This window comes from Somniosus microcephalus, chromosome 11, assembly GCF_052327205.1.
Source record: "Somniosus microcephalus isolate GS21.2 chromosome 11, FLI_Smic_1.0, whole genome shotgun sequence".
Classification (NCBI taxonomy): Eukaryota; Metazoa; Chordata; class Chondrichthyes; order Squaliformes; family Somniosidae; genus Somniosus; species Somniosus microcephalus.
In genome coordinates this window covers 159,547,711-159,570,123 of record NC_140997.1, presented here as the reverse complement: position 1 = coordinate 159,570,123, position 22,413 = coordinate 159,547,711, and the positions used below count along the sequence as shown (strand labels likewise).

The window sequence follows — 22,413 nt, the reverse complement described above, 5'->3', positions numbered from 1 at the left end:
GGCGGGGGCAGGGCGCAATGGAGTTGGCCATTGAAGTGAACCAATCTCAAATCTACACCATTTCCAGCGAGGATCAGTGGCAAACTATTTGGTCATCTGGCAAATATGTTCCCAACCTAGCCTGGGGCATGAGAAGCTTGTGAAAAATTGGGCTGTCACGTCAGAGGAAGTTGATTATTGGCATTGAATAATACATCAGAGATGCAACTTTACAAGAGCAGGCATCGGACATGCACAGTTACAGATAAATAGCCTGCAATAACTAACAGTAGCAGGTTGAACATGCTAGAGAGAAAAACTGCCTCAACTGGAAAAAGACCATTTGCCAATTTTTTAAATCTTCAAATCTATTCATTATAGAAATTATAATTCAGTTCTACTTTTATTCTTTATTTTTCTTTTAGCACAGTAACTATTCGGGCTTACACATCCCCATGGGATCATGCAAAACTGATTTCTACACATGTTTACTAAAGGACATGTATAAACTGTATTCTTAAAAATTGTTAATAACCCCACAGAGTACATTCACCATATGCATCCTTTTGATCTTCATGCTCAATACACCAGTCTGAGAGAAGTTTTCAATCCTTGGGCAGAGCCAATTAAAGAATTACATAAACATTTTAACAGCACACTTTGTTCTTATGAACATGCACTGTCTGCAAACACCATGAAAGAAAGTCCAGGGAAGGCTTGTTTAAAAAAAAAAGTCTGTGAGCCTGTCATCTTGCATGAAAACAAAACAAACTGCCCACTGAAAAGGTATGGGGGGAAAGTAGGCCATCAGATGTTTACGAGAAGAATTAATTCCAAGTCATCGCTCAGCTCAATATTAGAGTTTGAGGTGGAGTAATAAACCTGCAGACCATGGTCTGGGACCAGGTCATCCTACTTGGCAAGACTAGCACATGCAGACTGTAAAAGGATTAATATTTCCTTCTTTAGAATAATTCATGCTACTTTACGGAACCAGTTGTCTGCAGCAGAGTAGAAACTATTTTGAAAATTAGAACAGTTAGCAAGTGCCACCAAAAATTTTAAATACTGTATATATATTTTTTAAACCACAAACATTCCAAGTGTCAGAGCTCCTTCTTGTGGTCACTGCAGGCACTGTACCTCTTGACTGCAACAGCAAAATGTGGCAGGGACCTCATCGGTAAGCATGCTGTGCAGAATAATCTCACCACTCAGAGACCCGGAGAGAATGCACTGGTCATCCCAATCATTGGTTAGACAAGTCACTATGTCCTTGTGACCCTGAACAGGAAAAAAAAGGTAAAATAAAACATCTTGCTACACATTGATGCTGGTGCACCAATACCCAACATCAGATTACTCACATTAACCTTCAACACACAGAAACCAATACTTATTGCTCCTGCTCCATTCCCTCTAATTTCAACCCACACTCTTCACCTAAAGCCGTTAACTCATGCTGGGAATTCAATAAGTACAAACAACCATTTGTGTGAAAAATATGGATTTTTTTTGCTGCTAACAATTAGATTTTTTTTAAACTGGGAGCTGCACTTGGAGCAGCTACTGGCAGTATGGAGGTTGGAGAAGAAAAACTGAACAAATGCACACAACTGAACGCTCAATAGTTAGAACACTAAAAACTAATCTCCACCAGATATTAACCACAGTGGCCCAAATTCAGGCTCAGAAACTCTTCCCAACCAGTCAGTAAAAACTTTTAGGCAATTTTAAAGATAGAAACAGAAAGCTGTGGAGTAGGAGGACACAGCTTTGTATTCAGCCAGCATATGTCATTTAGACTCCTACACGGATCCAGTAAAGCTATAGCGTTCTTCCCCAACATGTCAGATAAGACAACCAGTTCCCATATCTATTCAAGGTTTTAAAATGTGCTTAATTTCTATCCCAGCCCTTCCGAATGCTCTGCTCTAGTAACTTACGTTATCGTACCTCATTGTTTAAGGGCCAAGGATGTGTCTTGGATACCAGTCATTTAAGGCACACAACAATAACTCATTTTATGTGATTTAATTTTAATCCCCTCATTATGGACAAAGTAATGGCCTGCATGCAACCACATGTTAGGCCAACGAGGCAGCAATAGGCAAAAGGTGTGCGCTGTAAGGCTTGGGTGATGGTGGAAGGGTGCAGGCTGGGGTGGCACTGTTTGGAAGGCCAAAGCAAAGACAGCAGCCAATTTGTGCACAGCAAGTTTCCGCAAATGAATGTTTAAATGTACAGGAAAAGTTCTGATATCCGGCACCGACGGGACCGAGCTGCTGCCGATCTATCAAAACTTCCGGATAGACCAGCGCTAATGTTGAAGGATAGGAGGTTTTCATCTCCATATCTGACAACAAACACTGTTGCTTAGCAACAGCTTGTAAACACTCGGCCCGTACCTTGGAAGCGTCTCTGAAGCTGTTGCTAAGCTACAGAGACGCTTTCCAGAGCCTGACTGTTTATAAAAAATAAAAAAAAATGCTAGAAGAAAAAAAACCTAACCAAAACGGCTGCTGATTTCTGCCGTTAGATCGAGGTTTCCGGGCATACAACCTCCGGATAAACCAAAGTTTCTTGTATTGACCCACAACTGTTGAGTTTGGGCAAGGATTGAAATTAAAGTAACATACTAACAAAATAGTTGTTGCCATCTGCCACAAAATAAAAGTTTTGTGGGTGCTCAGGACTACCCGAGTTAGGCGCTAACATTAAAAAAAAATGTAGCTGGTTATCGACTAACGAGCTTCAATGGCTATTTACAAGGTCAGTGAACTTCTTTCTGCATACAGGAGTGTAATTCCACATTTAGAGAACCTTATTTCTCACTTGCTCAATTCACCCTTGCTCTATACTTGAACAAGTTCTAATGTAGCAACACTACATCAGCATTTTCAGCAGCCTTTTCCTTAATTTGTATGAAGAAAAGTTCATGCTATTTTATTGCATGCAAGAGAAAGTTTGTGCTTTAAGTAAATACATCATAATATTAATCCCAATACATACTGCTCTTCCAAAGGCTGCGGAAGTTCGAGCACACATTTAAGGAGTAACACCAACCCAACCATAGGGGGGAGACTTCATCTGCTGCACTCCTCTGCTCAATGGATAACAAACCAGGATAGCAAGTGTCCCCAAGCACCACAGCAAGTTCTACAGACTACATACCTTGTAAGATTTATGCAGTTTATTGGTTTTCAAGTCCCATATGTTGACAGCACAATCTGTTCCTCCGCTCAGAATCAAATTTGATGTTGAATTCAGTGAAACACAAGTCTGTCCTCTCTTCACAGGATGAAACACAACCATTACCTCTAACTTTTAATGTGCAATATTTATAAAGTACCTGTACCAATAATTAGCATTCTTTGTATGCTTTAATAAAACAGGCAAATTAAAAGTAGATTTTTTTTTTTTTTTGGTGGGGCAGATAAAGAGAATTGGTAGAAAAAAGGTGACAGAGAAAATGGGACCAGGCATTCTCAAAACATATTGAAGGGGTCTAGAAAAAGACATACATACAAAAGATTAAATGCAAGTGATTTAAAACGGAGCGCATAGAATGATACAGCCCAGGAGGCCGCCATTCGGCCCATCATGCCTGTGCCGGCTCTTTGATAGTGCTATCCAATTAATCGCACTCCTCTGCTCTTTCCACAGAGTCCTGTAAAAATTTTTACATAAAGAAAATATAAACAGAGTTACGAGGCTGAGGAATGCACTACCAGAGTTAGCAACTGAAGCAGAGACCGCGTCAACATTTAACAGATTGGATAGGTGGTAGAAGGAAAGAGGAATAAAGGGAAATGGGAACAGAGGCACATGGAATTACGATAACTGCTCACGTGAAGGATAAACACCAACATGGACTGGTATGGCAAAATGGCTGCTGTAATTTCTACATAATTCTATTAAGGCTAGCAAAGGTTGGTGAACTACAATCAGCCCTGATACCTATTAAATATTACACCAGGTCGTTTACAGAACATGCTAAAGATTTCTGCGGTAGAACACAATAAAATAGCACCAACTTCTTTAAATATATTATCCAGTTCCAAAACAATCTGAATCGGCTTTGAGACACAAAATCCACAGGCTACCTTCTCAAAAGTAGAAGAAATTTAGGAATATATTTGACAAATAAGGAGTTAACAGATAGGCCGAGAACCCAGAGGACAAGGCACCCATCCCAGATGAAAGCATTTAAGGAAGTTGGTCTCATCTTGGCAAGCCTTTTTAGGGATTCATTGGAATCAATGAGTGCGCCAGAAAATTGGATGACAAACACAATGGCAACTTATTTAAAAAAATATGAAGATTACACTGGGAATAACAGACTAGTAAGCACAAAATCTGTAGTAAGTAAAACATTAGAGGATGCTCTGAAGGAGGGAATAATGAAGCACATGGAGAAGTATGGATTAAGAGGAAGTTTTTTTTTTTTTTAATTCGCTTATGGGATCTGGGCGTTGCTGGCAAGGCCAGCATTTATTGTCCATCCCTAATAGCCCTCGAGAAGGTGGTGGTGAGCTGCCTTCTTGAACCGCTACAGTCAGTGTGGTGAAAATTCTCCCACAGTGCTGTTAGGGAGGGAGTTCCAGGATTTTGACCCAGCGATGATGAAGGAACGGCGATATATTTCTAAGTCAGGATGGTGTGTGACTTGGGGGGGGGGGGGGGGGGGGGGGGTGGTACTTGGAGGTGGTGATGCTCCCATGCGCCTGCTGCCCATGTTCTTCTAGGTGGAAGAGGTCGCGGGTTTGAGAGGAGCTGCTGAAGAAGCCTTGGCGAGTTGTTGCAGTGCATCTTGTAGATGGTACACACTGCAGCCACGGTACGCCGGTGGTGCAGGGAGTGAATGGTTAAGGTGGTGGATGGTGTCGAACTTCTTGAGTGTTGTTTCCAGGCAAATGGAGAGTATTCCATCACACTCCTTACTTGTGCCTTGTAGATGGTGGAAAGGCTTTGGGGAGTCAGGTGGTGAGACACTCGCTGCAAAATATGTAGCCTCTGACCTGCTCTTGTTGCCACAGTATTTATGTGGCTGGTCCAGTTAAGTTTCTGGTCAATGGTGACCCCCAGGATGTTGATGGTGGGGGATTCAGCAATGGTAATGCCGTTGAATGCCAAGGGGAGGTGGTTAGATTCTCGTTTGTTGGAGATAGACATTGCCTGGCACAAATGTTACCTGCCACTTATCAGCCCAAGCTTGAATGTCGTCCAGGCCTTGTTGCATGTGGGCATGGACCACTTTTATTATGAGGAGTCCTGAATGGCACTGAACACTGTGCAGTCATCAGCGAACATCCCCATTCCTGACCTTATGTTGGAGGGAAGGTCATTGATGAAGCAGCTGAAGATGGTTGGGCCTAGGACACTGCCCTGAGGAACTCCTACAGCGATGTCCTGGGGTTGTGATGATTGACCTTCAACCACCACAACCATCTTCCTTTGTGCTGGGTATGACTCCAGCCAGTGGTGCATTTCCCCCCCCACCCCCTTTTCCCATTGACTTCAGTTTTACTAGAGCTCCTTGATGCCACACTCTGTCAAATGCTGCCTTAATGTCAAGGGCAGTCACTCTCACCTCACCTCTGGAATTCAGCTCCTTTGTCCATGTTTGGACCAAGGCTGTAATGAGATTGGGAGCAGAGTAGTCTTGGCGGAACCCAAACTGGGCATCAGTGAGCAGGTTATTGGTGAGTAAGTGCCACTTCATAGCACTGTCAATGACACCTTCCATCATTTTGCTGATGATTGAGAGTAGACTGATGGGGCGGTAATTGTCCAGGTTGGATTTGTCCTGCTTTGTGGACAGGACATACCTGGGCAGTTTTCCACATTGTGGAATAGATGCCAGTGTTGTAGCTGTACTGGAACAGCTTGGCTAGAGGCGCGGCTAGTTCTGGAGCACAAGCCTTCAGCACGATAGCTGGGATGTTGTTGGGGCTCATAGCCTTTGCTGTATCCAGTGCACTCAGCCGTTTCTTGATATCACGTGGAGTGAATCGAATTGGCTGAAGACTGGCTTCTGTGATGGTGGGGACCTCAGGAGTAGGTCGATATGGATCATCCACTCGGCACTTCTGGCTGAAGATGGTTGCAAACGCTTCAGCTTTATCTTTTGCACTCACGTGCTGGGCTCCACCATCATTGAGGATGGAGATATTCATGGAGCCTCCTCCATCCGTTAGTTGTTTAATGGTCCAACACCATTCATGACTGGATGTGGCAGGACTGCAGAGCTTTGATCTGATCCATTGATTGTGGGATCTCTTAGCCCTGTCTAACATGCTGCTCCCGCTTTTTAGCATGCATGTAGTCCTGTGTTGCAGCTTCCCCAGGTTGGCACCACATTTTTAGGTACGCCTGGTGCTACTCCTGGCATGCTCTTCTACACTCCTTATTGAACCAGGGTTGGTCCCCTGGCTTGATGGTAATGGTAGAGTGAGGGATTTGCTGGGCCATGAGGTTACAGTTTGTGGTGGAATACAATTCTGCTGCTGTTGATGGCCCACAGCGCCTCATGGATGCTCAGTTTTGAGCTGCTAAATCTGAATCTATCCCATTTAGCAAGGTGGTAGTGTCACACAACACGATGGAGGGCATCTTGAGTGTGAAGACGGGACTTCGTCTCCACAATGACTGTGGTGGTCACTGCTACAAATACAGTCTTGACAGATGCATCTGCAACAGGTAGATTGGCGAGGACGAGATCAAGTAGGTTTTTCCCCTCGTGTTGGTTCTCTCACCACCTGTCGCAGGCCCAGACTGGCAGTTACGTCCTTCAGGACTCGGCCAGCAGTGGTGCTACCGAGCCACACTTGGTGAAGTCCCCCACCCAGAGTACATTTTGTGCCCTTGCTACTCAGTGCTTCTTCCAAGTGGTGTTCAACATGGAAGAGTACTGATTCATCAGCTGAGGACAGGCGGTAGGTGGTAATCAGCAGGTTTCCTTGGGGTCTGGAGTCAATGCTGAGGACTCCCAGGGCCACTCCTTCCCGACTGTATACCTGTGTGCCGCCACCCCTGGTGGGTCCATCCTGCCGGTGGGACAGGACATACCCAGGGATGGTGATGGAGGAGTTAGGGACATTGGCTGAAAGGTATGATTCTGAGAGTATGACTAGGTCAGGCTGTTGCTCGACTAGTCTGTGGGACAGCTCTCCCAATTTTGGCACAAGTCCCCAGATGTTGGTGAGGAGGACTTTGCAGGGTCGACCATTGTGCCATTGCTGTGTCCATAGCCGGTGCAGAGGTCGATGTCACGTGGTCCGTCTGGTTTCATTCTTATTGTTGTGCATTGTAAGAGTTTGTTACAACTGGATGGCTTGCTAGGCCATTTCAGAGGGCAGTTAAGAGTCAACGTGTGGGTCTGGAGTCACATATGGGGCAGACCAGGTAAGGACGGCAGATTTCCTTCCCTAAAGGACATTAGTGAACCAGATGGGTTTTTACGACAATCCAATAGTTTCATGGGTATCATACTAGCTTTTTTTTTTTCCGGCTTTATTTAATTAACTGAGGTAACAAACGCTGGAACATAGTTTTGGAATCAGCAGAAGTGAGGCAAATGCAGATGCAGGCTATGTTGCAAAGATGGAAGTCTCCGTGGTAAGATAGATGTGGGATTTGAAGCTCAATTCTGTTGAACAGGACGCCGAGGTTTTACATGGTCTGGTTCAGCCTGGCCATGCAGGAGACGGAGACAGTGGCAAAGAAGTAGAGCTTATAATGGGGAACAAAAACAATGGCCGAGTCTTCCCAACATTAAACTGTAGGAAGCTTTGAGATGATCACAGGGTTGAGAAGTGTGGGAGAGGTAAAGCTGGTTGTCAACATACATTTGAAACCTGACGCTGCCTACAGCTATGTTACTAAGGTGTAGAATGTAGATGAGGAAGAGGAGGGTGCCAAGGATAGATCCTTGGGGGACTCCGAAGCAATGGTGTAGGGGCAGGAAGAGAAGCTATTGTTGGAGATGTGCAGGAAGCACTTGGACAGATAGGATTGGAACTACACAGAAGAGCAGAACAACAGAGCTGGACAATGGAGAAGGATGCTGTGGTTGACCATATTGAACACTGCAGAGAGATCAAGGACAAAAAGCAAGGGATAATATTCTGCAGTCACATTTACAGACGACATTGGTCATCACTTTGGCCAGGGCAGGCTTGCTGCTATGTACAGGATTAATCCAAAATAAGGGGATTCATACAGGGTGTGGGGGAGAGATGAACAAACAGTTTAGATTTAATTATTTCAAATCAAAGATGGCAAGAATGTGGAAGACTGTGTATGGATGGACTTAGGAAACTCAAGAGGAAGCATGACATTTTTTGGCAAAAGCAGCAAAAGAGACATAAAAAATAGCAACGTGCTTTTTAAATATTTGGAACCGGTCAGATGGATTACAATGGTTTTTTAAATCCCCCCCATCCTACAGATTCTTGTTGCTAAAAATCTCCATTTATTGTTGAAAAATCTGTATCCTTTTTGCATGGACTTGAGGACATCCCCATCTTAAGCTTTAGGCTGCTGGCTCAGGGAAACTCCGCAGCCTAACCATTTTCTTTTTTGTTCTCAGCTAGCTCATTCACTGAAAGACTCAAATTACAGTAATAAACTTACTCAGACATCAGAAATAGATTAATTATTATACAAGCCCTAAACTACTAAAAAAAAACACATTACAAATATAAAAATAATGTTTAAACATTACATCTGTTCATCCTTTCCCCAACTATTCACCCATCAACTTCAAATTTTCTAACTAATGCATTCTAATCTACCTAATCTCACCACTCCCCCCCACCCCCAACCCCCCTTTCAAGTTTTGTTATTTAATAATGTCTTTTGCTTGCCACTTCACCATCCCATTTTGGAGGTGGGAGAAACTTTACAAACAAAGTCATTTGATTATTTAAAAACCAACTCCAAAGGCCTGCTTTTCAGCTAATCAACTGGTACTAGAGGGCAGTCACTGCTAATTGGACCCAACATGAGTCATTGCCTACAGACGGGGTAGGGGGGGGTGGGGGGCAGTAAAATTGTAGGAAAGGGATTTGTGTTCTTCTGCCCTCCCCTGAACTGTGGAAAATGAGCACATTAGTAAATAATGAGTACAGTATATGAAAAGACTGGTCACTGTACCTGTTCTGCGAGACTGCTAAGACGTACCGGCTTGGTTTTACAGATGGACACCGATATCCTATCACCTCCACTGGCAGCACTCACAAGGAACTGATGTTTCACTAGTTAAAGAACAACAGGTCACCACGACAGCTCAACTATAGCACTGGGCGACATTTAATTCAGCAAACATATGCACATATTAGGAGTATTTAAAATAACTTCCTTTCAAATCATACATTTTATGTTTTTTGGTTGGGAGAGAACAGGAAATCAAGTTTTTTTCCATTTATTATATTTTGGTCTTGCTCTGCACTTACAGTAGAACAGAATTTTTCATAAACTTGAGTTTTCCTATGAAAATTTGCACCTTAATGCATTGTTGAGAGGGGCAACACCCCACAGGGACTAACAATTGCCCCTTACAGGTGTAATGTGAGACACCATATAGGATGCTCACCATGTTCTCCTGTCTAACCTGAAAGTCAATAATATTACTGCTAGAATCAGATTTATTTACAAGCAAGTTGTTTCACAGAAGTGGGCGCAGCAAGCTAATGGTACAATATTTAAACAAAATATAAACAGTTTTGAAACAGTAGCTTTTGACAAGAGTTTCTGATGACTATGTGGGAGAATATTTGCACAAAGTCCCTGTTAGTGGCCTTATGTGGTGTATGTAATATAAATCAAAGAACTGAAAACCACAGGACAGACTATATATTATACTGGATAACCTTACTTTGATGTAAAGCCTGATCACTTCATTAGTCAGTCAGTTTGCTTTTGGGATGTGCTGGCATTGAAACCACATCTTCTCCAGTTCTCACATTTGATTTATGCCTTTAAACAATGCATAACCTGAACTTCTCCTGCAACAATGCTCCCTTGATGATTCAGCCATTTCAACCACAAGTCAGTCTGTAACCTCGAATACTTCCAACACTTGTCAGCAATTGAAACCCCACCTTAGACTGATGAGCAGGTGCTGGAGTTCACCCAAAGATCCTCCACGGAACAATTTGATTAACACCTAAAAGCAAACTTTCACATCCTGACTCAACTACAGATCAGAAAACCTGCCTGTCTAGCAGACAGCTGGGCTCACATCCAGTCTCAATTTTGGTTAAGGGAAGGCAACTTCTACTTTCAGTCTAATTGCTTCAATATTTTGTAACAGACAACGTTGTCTCTCTTTGATGCCTGGATGAAAACGGTCAGCACGTGAGCACACACAGTTCTGGATACAGTTCAGCAGTTCAAATGGTTGAACATTTCATACCAGGTAGCTGTAGTGCAAGAAACACTGGGTCTTTTAATTTGAAGGCTGTATTCCAGTAGGACTGTGAATTCTGACTAATTTTTTTTTTTTTTTTTAAACCAAATACAAAAACAGGTCTCCTCTGGTTTTGCTCATTGCATGTTTGAGTGTACAATGTCTTGGGACAGAAGCATGCAATGCAATGCATTATTCCACTGCTGCTAAAACTTACTGTTTCCCTTTAAGGCCACAAGATGTAATGGCTCAATTAGAGGCCAATTCTACTTAAGTAAATTCTCAGGTCAATTAAAGGTCAGACTGGTTTCTTTCTTTAAAAAAAGACATTCAAATCAAGTATTTCTTTTGGTGAAGATTCACTGTACCTGGGATTGTTTAAAATTCTTTTATGTCTGAATGATATGCACGTGATTGTATTACACCCGATATGTGACACATCTCCCAGATGTGGAGGAATTTAAAGTACCGACGTATCCACAGCCTCTATCGCAGGCAGTCTGTGTGGAACAGACGTGCTCCCACAACAGTTAACCAGATAGCTGCTTCACCACATAGTATTTCCAAAACAGCTCAAATTATTCTCCCGGTGTCGCCAAACATTTGGAGGCACGTGATCTATAACTACTGCTGAGCCTTTTTCCACTGATGGAACAGGTAAAGCTTGAAAATTTGGTATGCTCATTATATTGACTGGAACCCTAGCAATCAGAGCAAGTTGATCACCCCCTAATCACACGGAGGTAGAATTTACTTGCTGTAACTTTGGTGGAAACCCCAGAGAAACAGGGCAAACAGCCATTTTCCCCAGGATTCCTCCCAATCTTCCACCCATATCAGTGGGAGATCAGGAGAATCCCTTTGAAGTTACTGGCGAGTATCGTTAAGTATTCTATGGTCAGAAATAATTGAGGTCCATTGGTTTACAATGACTAAATAAATCAATAAAATCTCTAAATAAAACAAAATCCATTTTACTTGCAAAAGTCAATGGTGTTGATCATTTCTGTGGGTTGGTGATCAGTTAGTAGTGTGCAATGAATGCGATTGGACCCTCGACTGAAGTTCGGACCAGACACTCAAGATTATCCAACCACAGCTTACTGCGCACACCCCCACCACCACCCTCAGATATTTCGCTCATTCCCCTTATTTTTGTTCTCACGTTTAATTTTCTCTTCAGCAATTTATTGCTGCATAGTGTTGTTTGCTGAAGTACAATTCTTGTCACAAGGTGAAATGTTGCATTCATTCTATGTCTGCCACTGAGCAGCGCTGTGCACAACATGAGCAGAATGCTGCATTTCCTGGTTCCTGCACAGCTGAATCCAAGACGGTATGGTACAGCACAACATTTCAATGTAGAAGGCAACAACAGTACCACCCCATGGCAAGAATTGGGCATTGCAGCATTAAAAACATCCACAACACAAACATGCTGTCTAGTTGCACATTATTTCTGTAGCTCAGGAACAAAAACATTTTTTAAAGTTACATGCTCGCTGAATTTCTGACTCCTGCAGAGTTCTTATTTATTTTCGGGTTCAATTTAATCAAATGACTAAAAGCAAATAACAATAAAAGGTTTAAAGCAACTTTATGTTCAACTGTTTCAGCAGCAATGCTCACAACAGGATGACACCAGGGATGAGAAAGTATAGTGGAGGGGGGACTTGAGATACTGGGAGTATTTCCATTGAAGCAGGAGGCTACGTGTAGAGTTTAGAGAGGTTTTTAAAAGTGAAGCGCTTCGATACAAAATAGTACTTTCCTGTTCATCCTATGGTTGGAAAGACAGTGACGATGGGTCATCAATTTAAAATGACGAGTGAAGAGGATCAGGGGAATTTTTGTTATGCAGAGTCAAGAGTATGGAAATGCTTTATAGTAGGAAGTAGTTGAGGCAGAGATCATCGTTTGCATCAGAAGATAATGGGGTTAATACAAAGCATTAATTTTGGAAAAGAAGATGGGCTGAATGGCCTCATTCTATGGTTCTAATTCTATTTTCCAGACTGTTACTTGGTGCAATGTGGATTAACATGACGAACTGCTGGAGGGAGGTACTGATTGTAAGAATGTAGAGACGTTTACATTTATAAAGAATAGGAAACAATAGCTAATGCAACAAAATTGGTTTAAACTGTGTTCTCGCAAATCCAATCTTTGACACGGATAACATTGGAGAAGGACATTGTATCGTAAAGATAGGCACGTATAGATTATTAAATAAATAAGTTAGTTGGATAATATGGAGCTAAAAGGCTTGTTGGTTAAAACACATGGGGTAAAAATTGGGTAGCGCCTCCAAACGGGGCGCTACCTTCGCCAGGGCCCCGAAAAAGTTAGCACCCCCGCGGCCGATTTTCCCAGGTAGCGCCCCGAGGGAGGAAGAGCGTTACTGGAAGTGCCCCGCGTCTCTCTTGGGGCGCTGCAAGCCAATATCGTGGCACTACATGCCGCAGTGCCACAGTACTGCAGGCCTTCCTCCCCTTAAAGGGGAGGGACCTGGCACAGCGTGCCGGTGCCCAGCTAGGCCACCAGGGATCGGGAGTGCCGGCAAATGAGCCCGGCACTCAACAGGAGTGCAGGGCTCACGGAGAGCAGCCAGCACCCCACGGGGGGGGGGGGCTTCATGGGGGCCGGGGGTAGGCGCTGGCAGGCAGCCAGCCAGCAACAAAAATGGCCGACCGCCACTTCCCCTTTAACTAGCTGAACCCCGGTCACAGGTAGGCCCCTCTGACCCCGGCGGACATAGCATCCGGTGGCAAGTCGGGGGCACCACCCAATTTTACAGCCAGGACGCGAGCGGGGAGTTGCGCACGGCAATGACATCATTGCCGGCGGCGAGGTGTCGCCCAGGCGCTAATTGATTTGTGTCCCATTAGGGCGCTAACGGGAGGTGCAAATCAACCAAATTTAGCCCCCATAGGCTTTTAAAACAGACTTTTAATCACAGCAGTGGGAGTAGGGGAGAAAGCAATTACTACATTATAAATAAGGCAATAGGTTCCTTTTACTATAGAGCATAACATGAAAAATTTGTACAACAAAAACTATGTTTCGTGAAAAGCATGGATAGAAGGTGACAGTATGGTGTGACAGGGCACAAGTCCCCTCATCCCTGTCCAACAATCTGTTCAATGATCGAAGGGTCAAACACCCAGTAACGTGGAGTACAATAAAAGAAAATGGTATAAAGAGAGATACAAAGTTTCACTAAAAACTTGACTACCTTCAAGATCAGGTAGCATGAACAGGCTTGGATAAGCCACACACGATTTCCCACTGGAAATCCTGTACACGCAAGTTTTAGATGTGGGGCTCATGTGTACTGCTCTGTATGAAGTTTTATGAATGTTTTGAAACAATACTAAATGAAGTTAATTGTCAGGCATATTACTGTCTCTAGCTTTATGAATCTGTTAAAAGGATAAGGAATGAATTAACCCAAAACTGATAATGGGGACATTTCTAAATTACATACTTAAACTAAGGGAATATCTATAAATGCTTCAACATAAGAATTAGGAGCAGGAATAGGCCATATGGCCCCTCGAGCCGGCTTCGTCCTGCAATAAGATCATGTCTGATCTTCGCCCTCAACACTCGCCCCACCCCCATATCCCTTGATTTCCCCCAGAGTCCAAAAATCTCTCTGTCTCAGCCTTGAATATACTCATCAACTGAGCATCCACAGGCCTTTGAGGTAGAGAATTCCAAGGATTCACAATCCTCAGAAGAAATTCCTCCTCATCTCAGTCTCAAATGGCCGACCCCTTATCCCGAGACTATGCCCCTTAGTTCTAGACTCTCCAGTCAGGGGAGACAACCTCTCAGCATCTACCTTGTCAATCCCCCTCAGAATTTTATATGTTTTAATGAGATCACTGTCATTCTTCTAAACGTCAGAGTATAGGCCCAATCTTCTCAATCTCTCCTCATAAGACAGCCCTCTCATCCCAGGAATCAATCTATTGAACCTCAATTGCACCGCCTCCAAGCTAAGTATATCGTCCCTCAGATAATAGACCAAAACTGTGCACAGTACTCCAGATGTGATCTCATCAAAGCCCTGTACAATTGTAGCAAGACTTCCTTACTCTTGTACTCAAACCCCTTTGCAATAAATGCAAACTTGCTGTACCTGCATGCTAACTCTGTTTCCTGCATGAGGACACCTAAATCTCTCTGAACACCAACATTTAATAGATTCTCGCCATTTAAAAAATATTCTGCTTTTCTATTCCTCCTATTAAAGTGAATAACATCACATTTCCCCACATTATACTCCATCGGATTGCCCACTCACTTAACCTGTCTATATCCCTTTGCAGGCGCTTCGCGTCCTCCTCACATCTTACTTTTCCACCTAGCTTGGCATCTTCAGCAAACTTGGATACATTGCACTTGGTCTCTTCATCCAAATCATTAATATAAACTGTAAATAGCAGAGGCCCAAGCACTGATGCTTGCAGTATCCCACTAATTACAGCCTGCCATCCTGAAAAATGGCCCGTTTATCCCTACTCTGCTTTCTGTCCGTTAACCAATCCTCTATCCATGCTAATATATTACCCCCAACCCCATAAGCCCTTACTTTGCATTACAACCTTTTATGTGGAACCTTATTAAATGCCTTTTGGAAATCCACTGGTTCCCCTTTATCTACCCTGCTAGTTACATCCTCAAAAAACTAATAAAATTTGTCAAACACGATTTCCCTTTCATAAAACCATGTTGACTCTGCCTAATCATATTATGATTTAAGTGCCGTTACCACTTAATAAATGTTTTCCAGCATTTTTCCCGACAACTGAGGTCAGGCTAACTGGCCTGTAGTTTCTGGTTTTCTCAAATAGCGGGGTTACATTTGCTACCTTCCAATGCGCTGTGTTACAACTCTTAGTTGAGCATCATGGTGGTTTTCCAACATCAAAATTTCTATTTTGGAAAACCTAGGTGGCATGAAAAAATTAATGGCAAACCTTCTCAAACTGTTACACATATGCCATATCATCGCACTGGTTTCAAACATGGTGCTGATTATTGTGGGCTGCTCCCAGAGAATCGCAACACTCTCTTTTTTCAAATAATTACAGCCCAAGTGTAAGATTCGCAAAATTCTGCAGATCCCCCAAACCAAGAAGATTACCCCAAAAGAGGGGGGAGAAATTCAGTTGGTAGCGCCAGCGATTAGCGCCTAAAGAGGCCGAGAATTGGGGCATTACCCAATTTTCGGGCGGGCGCAGTGAACCCAGCGCCTCTTGCCATAGAGTGGGTTTTAGTGTCGGCACTAAATCTTAGCGCCCGCTTGCGGGCGCAGGCAGATCATGACGTCATTTCAGTGTGCAACGCCTTTTTGGCACCCCGGACCGGAAATTCAGTGGCACCCCCCTCCGTTCCGACCGGCGCTAATAAGGACAGCTTCCTGGAACGTTCCCCAGTCGCTCTCGGGCTTAGGGGGGCGCTCTTTAAAGGGGACTGCACTGGTATAAAAGCGGCAGCCATTTTGGGAGCGCAACTTCTTTGAGATTTACAGAGTAGCAAAGTTGAACTCTGAGCCATATCACTAGTGACACAGCGCTGCCAGAGGACCTTCAGCCTTCGTACCATCACCCTGCTGCTGGTGAGCGTTTACACCCTATTTAATTTCTGGTGACCTATTATTATGGGGGCTGCTTTGGAGGGGAACGTCCTGCTGCTCGACCATCTGGAAAGGGCACAGGGACGGAGGAAGAGAGGGCCAGGAATGGCCAGACGGAGGAGGGCCAACAGACGTCGCCACACCAGACCTTACGCTGCCAGGGTATTCAGGCAGCAGTTCTCTTACCTCAACATATCGGAGGAGCAGTGTGTTAGGAGACTGCGATTCAGAAAGGAGGTGGTGACTGAGCTGTGCCACCTGCTTCAGGCAGATCTGCAGCCGCAGATAAGGTGCAGGACCTCTCTGTCGGTGGCTGTGAAGATAAAAGTGACATTGAATTTCTATGCGACCGGCTCCTTTCAGTCAGCAACTGGAGACATTGCCAACATCTCCCAGTTTGCGGTGCACAGCTGCATCCAGCAGGTTACAGCTGCCCTGTTTAAAAGGCAGCGGCAGTACATCTCCTTCAATGTGACACCGGAGAAGCAGCGGGAGTGCGCAGAGGGCTTCGCGGCAATAGCGGACTTCCCCATGGTGCAGGGCGTCATTGACTGCACGCACGTGGCTTTGCGGGCACCTGTACAGAATCCTGAGGAGTTCCGCAACCGCAAGGGGTTCCACTCCTTGAATGTGCAGCTGGTCTGTGACCACCGACAGCTGATCCCGGCAGTCAATGCACAATTCCTAGGCAGCAGCCACGACACATTCATCCTGTGCCAGACTTCAGTCGCTGACCTTTGAGGCCCCGGCTCACCCAGAAGGCTGGCTTCTCGGCGACAAGGACTATCCACTGTGCCCATGGCTGATGACCCCACTCCGTACGCCCAGCACCCCTGCAGAAGAGCACTACAACGTCAGCCATCAGGCGACGAGGAACATTGTGCAGCACACAATCGGCGTGCTGAAGCAGCAGTTCCGCTGTTTGGACCATTCGGGAGGCGCCTTGCAGTACTCACCAGAGCGAGTCTCCCACTTCGTCGTTGTCTGCTGCATACTCCATAACCTCGCCACCCTGCGCACCCAGCCAATGCCAGCAGACATTGAAGGACCAGCAGAGGAGGAGGAGGAGGAGGAGGATCACCAAGACGGGAGGGTCCGAGAAACTGTAAGGGTCGTCCGTCGGAGGCTGATAAGGAGTCGGTTCTAGGCCCCTCTCACGGACTGCTTGGTGCCATTCGAAGACCAGGAATGGAACCATTCGGATAACCCAAAACCTATGAAGGCCAGAATGATTGCAAATAGCAGACATGGCCAATGACATTAAATTTTTTTGTTTATTTTGAAAACTGTGCTTCCTTCCAGTATGACAAAGCAATGGCAACAGAAAGCTTAACTAACAAACTAACACATACGTGACTCGCACACCCGGGAGACTATCCAAAACATGACTAACGTTCAGAACAACATCCACGGCCTTGATTTCTAGAAATAGGACGTCTCAGCAGCACCTTCTACTATTTCCCCTTTGATGGTGATCTACTTCTCTTGCGAGAACGGCCCCTTCCCTCCCTGCAGCTCCTCCATAATGGGACCCCAGTGGCTGCATGAAGGCTGGGGGACGCCTGCTGACTGTCCGAAAGCGCAGATTCCCGAGGGACGGCCTGAACGGACTCTGGGCTTGGAGGGGCCGGATGCTGACTGTTCCAAATGGGCATGGGTGGAAGCAGTCTGTCCTGCAGGTGATGGCAGCTGCAGTGGAGATGTGCCAGCGTTGGCATCAGGAATGCTGACATCCTGAGAGTGGACACCTGCTCCATGGTCGGCCAACACACTGGCACTCTGACGGGGCAGCACCGCAGCATGCGCACCAATCGGCTGGTCCACAGATTGCTGGCCTGCTGTGGTGCTGCAAGGGCCCCGGGTAATCCTGCCTGATCCATCGAGGGTGGCAGCAGTCAGTGCTTGTGTGGCCTCAATCAGCCTCTGCATGAGGCCAGCAAGGGACTGTGTGGCAGCACTCAGCACTTGCGTGACAGGTGCCAGTGCTTCGGTGAAGCCCTGGACAGTCCTTTCCAGTGATGTAGCGACGCCTTGGGCAGTCTTTTCCTGTGCTGCCCCGAAGTCTTGCACACTCCTTGCCAGTGTCTCGATGGATTCAGGCATCCTTGCACCTGCAGCCATCAGCTCAGTGTGCCCGAGTCGAGCCTGGGTGCTCATTTCTGCGAGGGAACGCACCTCTTCTGCACAGCAGTCATCGTGGCCTGACGCGCCCTCCGGGGAGACGGCTCCCGAACTTCCCTACCCCCCTTGCGTTGCTGGAGGCCGCTGGTTCCTGCAACTGGTTCCTCCTCAGAGCCATCCCCCCCGCTCCCTTCCAGGGAAGGACTATCCCCAGTCTGCAGATGGGCTGGCTCGCCTGAGGGTGGCACTGATGGTCCGGCTTCCTCCTGGTCGTCGCCTCCGGAGTCACTGTCCCTGGCAGCTTGATGGCCCGGCTCCCAAGCTGGTGATGCAGCATCTGAAAGCAGGGAGGTTGAAGAGTGGCTTTCGCGAAAGGACAGGGTGGCAGCAAGGGATGCAAGAGTGCTGCAATGCTCTGACATTGGTCCAGACTGAAAAAGCATGCTGGTGGGGGGAACAAGTGGAAGGCGACAGTTCAAAAAGGTGATGACCTTACCATCGCTGTGCACAATGGGGTCGGCAGCTCTAGTGGGGACAGGACCACTCATCCTGCCTCCAACCATCTGGTGGACTCTTTCCTCCAGGTCCGTGAATTCCTGCAGCTGAGGAGGGCCCCCTCCAGTACAAATCTGTTCCCTCCAGTTCCTGGCCAGCTTGGCCTGCAGGAGAAAGGACGGGAAGTTATGAAACATGCTGCCCAGAGTTGTCATCTCATGCCCCCCCATGGTGGATCAGCCCTTACATTATGCCCTGAGTTGAATGTGCGTGTGCATTCCCAGAAAGGGCCATGGGTGCTGGCTGACAGATGGCCACTGGGGCATGGCGCACCCTCTAGCTATAAAGTCAGGTGCAGATGGAGGGATGAAGAAGATTGCCAATAAGCCACTCACCCTAACGACCCAAGTGAGATCGTTGAACTTCTTCCTGCGTTGCACAGGAGTCCTGGGCGCCACGCTGCTGGAGTTGACTCTTTGACAAACTTCCCTCCAAGCTCTGCGGTACTCGTTCTGATGAGGCCTCCTGCGATTGTCAGGGTAGAGCACTACTCGCCAGCGCTCCACTGCGCCAACCAAAGCATCCAATGCCCTTTTGGAAAAGCGCTCCACACTGCCTCACCCTCTCCATCTGGTCAAAGTTTGTAACGCCTCAGAATGCACAGCGCCGATTTTGAGGCCTACAGGGCGATGAGTGTGGCTGCTGAACCTAAATGACCCACCCCTTTAAGAGCTGGCCGGCGCCAGCATGTCTCGTGGTCATCGATTATTGACAGCACCTGCGCTGCGCACATCCGCCCAGATATTGAGTAGCACCGCCAGGTTAGTGCCTTAGGAGTCCCATGCAGCGCCTGATTTTACGCCGCAATCTCCTTCAGGGGCGATGCAACCCAATATCGCTGGAGGTGGTGATAAGTTGTGCATGGCGATAAAATTTGCGCACCGCCAATTCTAGCGCCTCAAGCGGGGCTATACCCAATTTCTCCCCTGAGATTTTTGGACTGTTTAAAGAATATTAGGCCTAAAAGGGGCTTAAAGTCAAAACCCCAGGATTTTGGTTATTTTAAAAAGGCATGTCCAAGGCTGCGACAAAGGGGTTGGGATGGGCCTCTGTAAAACGAGCAGTTTGGGTATTGGCATAAGCCAAACTGGGAATGTTCTGGACTGTCTCAGTCGTTTTACATAATGATAAAAGACCAGCGGAAGAGCCATGCCCACCAAAAACTATAGAGCCATCCAAAGTATGCAAAATGCAGAACATGCCACTGACCAACAAAAGGGACCCTGACCCCAACAGGAAAAGACGAATCTTACTAATCGGACCAGAGATTAAACAGTCATTTAAAGCCAATTTAGGTTTCGATGGACCATCCCGAACCTAGCTCACACCAACTTAAACCAATTAAGATAGATGGGACCAGCTCGAAACCTGTTAAAGAATTCGAAAACTATTAATGTTAGCAAGCCCGCCAAAAATGACAATGGGCCAGAGAAGATTTGGCAGGCAGATAAGCAAGGCCTCAAATGGTATAATTGGGGCCTGCTTTTTCAGTTGAGAGTGAGAGGAGTTTTCATTCGGTCAAGGAGTTCGGTTCAGTACAGTCCGGAAGAAGAGAGCAGTTCGGTTTTGGCCCGTTCGATACAGCACGGCTCGTGTACAACAGAAGAAAGAGACTTCAAAATCTACGTCAAGTCACAAAAGTATCCGAGCCAGGAGAAGACACCATCGAACGCCTCGCGGCAACCAAAGGCCCCAAGAAACAAACAACCAACCGCAACCGACAAGAAACCAACCTGGAAGAAACCGAAGATTCGCAAGTTTGTTTCCACTCTACAAACTATTCTGACTTACCCCTGGGTAAGATTTTGATGAAAAGACTCTAGACCCTATTTCTGACCAAAAGAAATTGGGTAATTACCCGATAGATCCAATACGCACCCGACCGCATCAGCAGACACACGGAGACTGAAACAGCAAAGCAGGTGAAGTCTTCTACCGTGTCCGGGGTACGGCAGGCCCCAACTGCCACACCTAGAGAACCACGAAATCGCGAACCTCTACAACTGCCAAAAGAAGTCCTTTGGTGAGCATTATCCCTGGTCCTCTGGAGTCCAACTTAGTTAGTGTAGTGGGATTGGGAGGGGTGAAGTATTCTGTCTATTGTTATTCTCCCTCGTATATTCCGAAGTGTTCCCCCCCTTTTAGAGTGCTAAGGTTGTTGTGTTGTGTATATTTTCTTGTCTCAAATAAAATCCAAGTTCTTTCACCAACTCAGTTGTCTGTTGCAATTTCATTACAGCCCCCAAATAAGTCCAGGTCTAGAACCAAGGGAGTGGGAGTGATTCAAACCGCTCAAGAGTCAGAGGCAAAGCTGACCACACACACCACCCCCTACACAAGACAAGATTATAAAGGCTTTACTATGCATGAAAACAATTAGAGAAACACCAGCCCTATAAGTTGCTGTTTTAACTGTGTAAACACCATTACAAAAAGGTGATCAATAAATCATTCTACTACTAACAAGGCTCTCAATACAAATCGCTTTATTGGCATGATAAGGTACATCTTATGTTGCCAAAGCATCAAAATACATTTATGGTTGAACACATAAACGCGGTTCCATTCATACAGTGTATAAACAGGTATATCCCTGAGTTTATAAATATATTTTCGCCTTGTTTATATATACTCTTGTCTTAGTTTACTGGTTGTCCCTCTGTTCATGGCAAGCTGTAACATAGTGTGCCGCCAGTGTTACACAGCTTCTCTCCTCCCCCAGTAGGAATGGGAGTTTTTGGTTGTCAGTCAGATTTCTGAATTCAGGGCATATTTGTGAGAATTTTTGATAGAAATTCTCTCTGATGCCCTGATATTTTCCACAGGCTGTGAGGAAGTGCATCTCTGTCTCAACTACTCCCTGACTGCAGTGAGAGCATATCCTGTCTTCTCTTGGCAGCCTGGTCTGCCTGTGTCTGCCTTTTTCGATCGCTAGGCTATGTTCGCTAAGTCTGTACCTTGTCAAGGTTCTTCTCAGTTTGTTATCCTTTACCATGGTCAGGTAATCAGCTATGTTGTATTGTCTGTTTAGGGCCAAGTAGCAATTGAGTTTGCTTTGGGTTTTTGTTGTTTCTGCCCAATATGACAGATATTTTTCCTTTTGCTTAGCGACGATTGTGTTGGGTCGAATTCTTTGTGTTACCCTGTCACTGTCCTGGGGCTGGTTATTGTTAGTATTGTTATTAGTTACTTTATTGAGTCCCAGGACTAGTTGACTGAGGGTATTCTTCTTTATGGTCAGCTCTTGGCATTTCAGGGCGTCGCAGTGATAGCATTGGGGATTGCTCATTTGTAGGTGATTCCAAAATTTGGTGGCTCTTTTTTGGATAGTGATTATTAATGGGTATTGGCCTAGTTCCGCCCTGCATGCGTTGTTTACTGTTTTCCTTTGAGTCCGGAGGATACTTTTACAGAATTCCGCATGTAGGATCTCAATTGGGTGTTTGTCCCATTTTGCAAAATTCTTGTTGTGTTAGTGGTCCCCAGACCTCACTGCCATAGAGTGCAATTGGTTCAATTACTGATTTGAAAATTTTGAGCCAAATGCTAATTGGGATTTCTATTTGGATTGATTTTTTGATGGCATAGAAAGCCCTTCTTGCTTTCTCTTTCAGTTCATTCACAGCCAGTTTGAAGTTTCCCGTAGAACTGATTTTTAAGCCCAAGTATGTGTAGTGAGTGGTTTGTGCAATTTTGG

General features: G+C 45.5%; 1 protein-coding gene across 1 annotated transcript in view; it reads right to left on the bottom strand.

The window, feature by feature from the left end:
- Positions 1-22,413, bottom strand: part of LOC147110967 (protein NEDD1-like) — a 122,812-nt gene that overhangs the window by 42,692 nt on the left and 57,707 nt on the right. The window contains exons 3-5 of the mRNA XM_086001390.1: positions 9,139-9,233; positions 3,154-3,270; positions 1,123-1,263 (exon numbers count right to left, since the gene is read on the bottom strand). Coding sequence (XP_085857516.1) covers positions 1,123-1,263; positions 3,154-3,270; positions 9,139-9,233 — 353 coding nt within the window. The remainder of the gene's footprint in view (positions 1-1,122; positions 1,264-3,153; positions 3,271-9,138; positions 9,234-22,413) is intronic.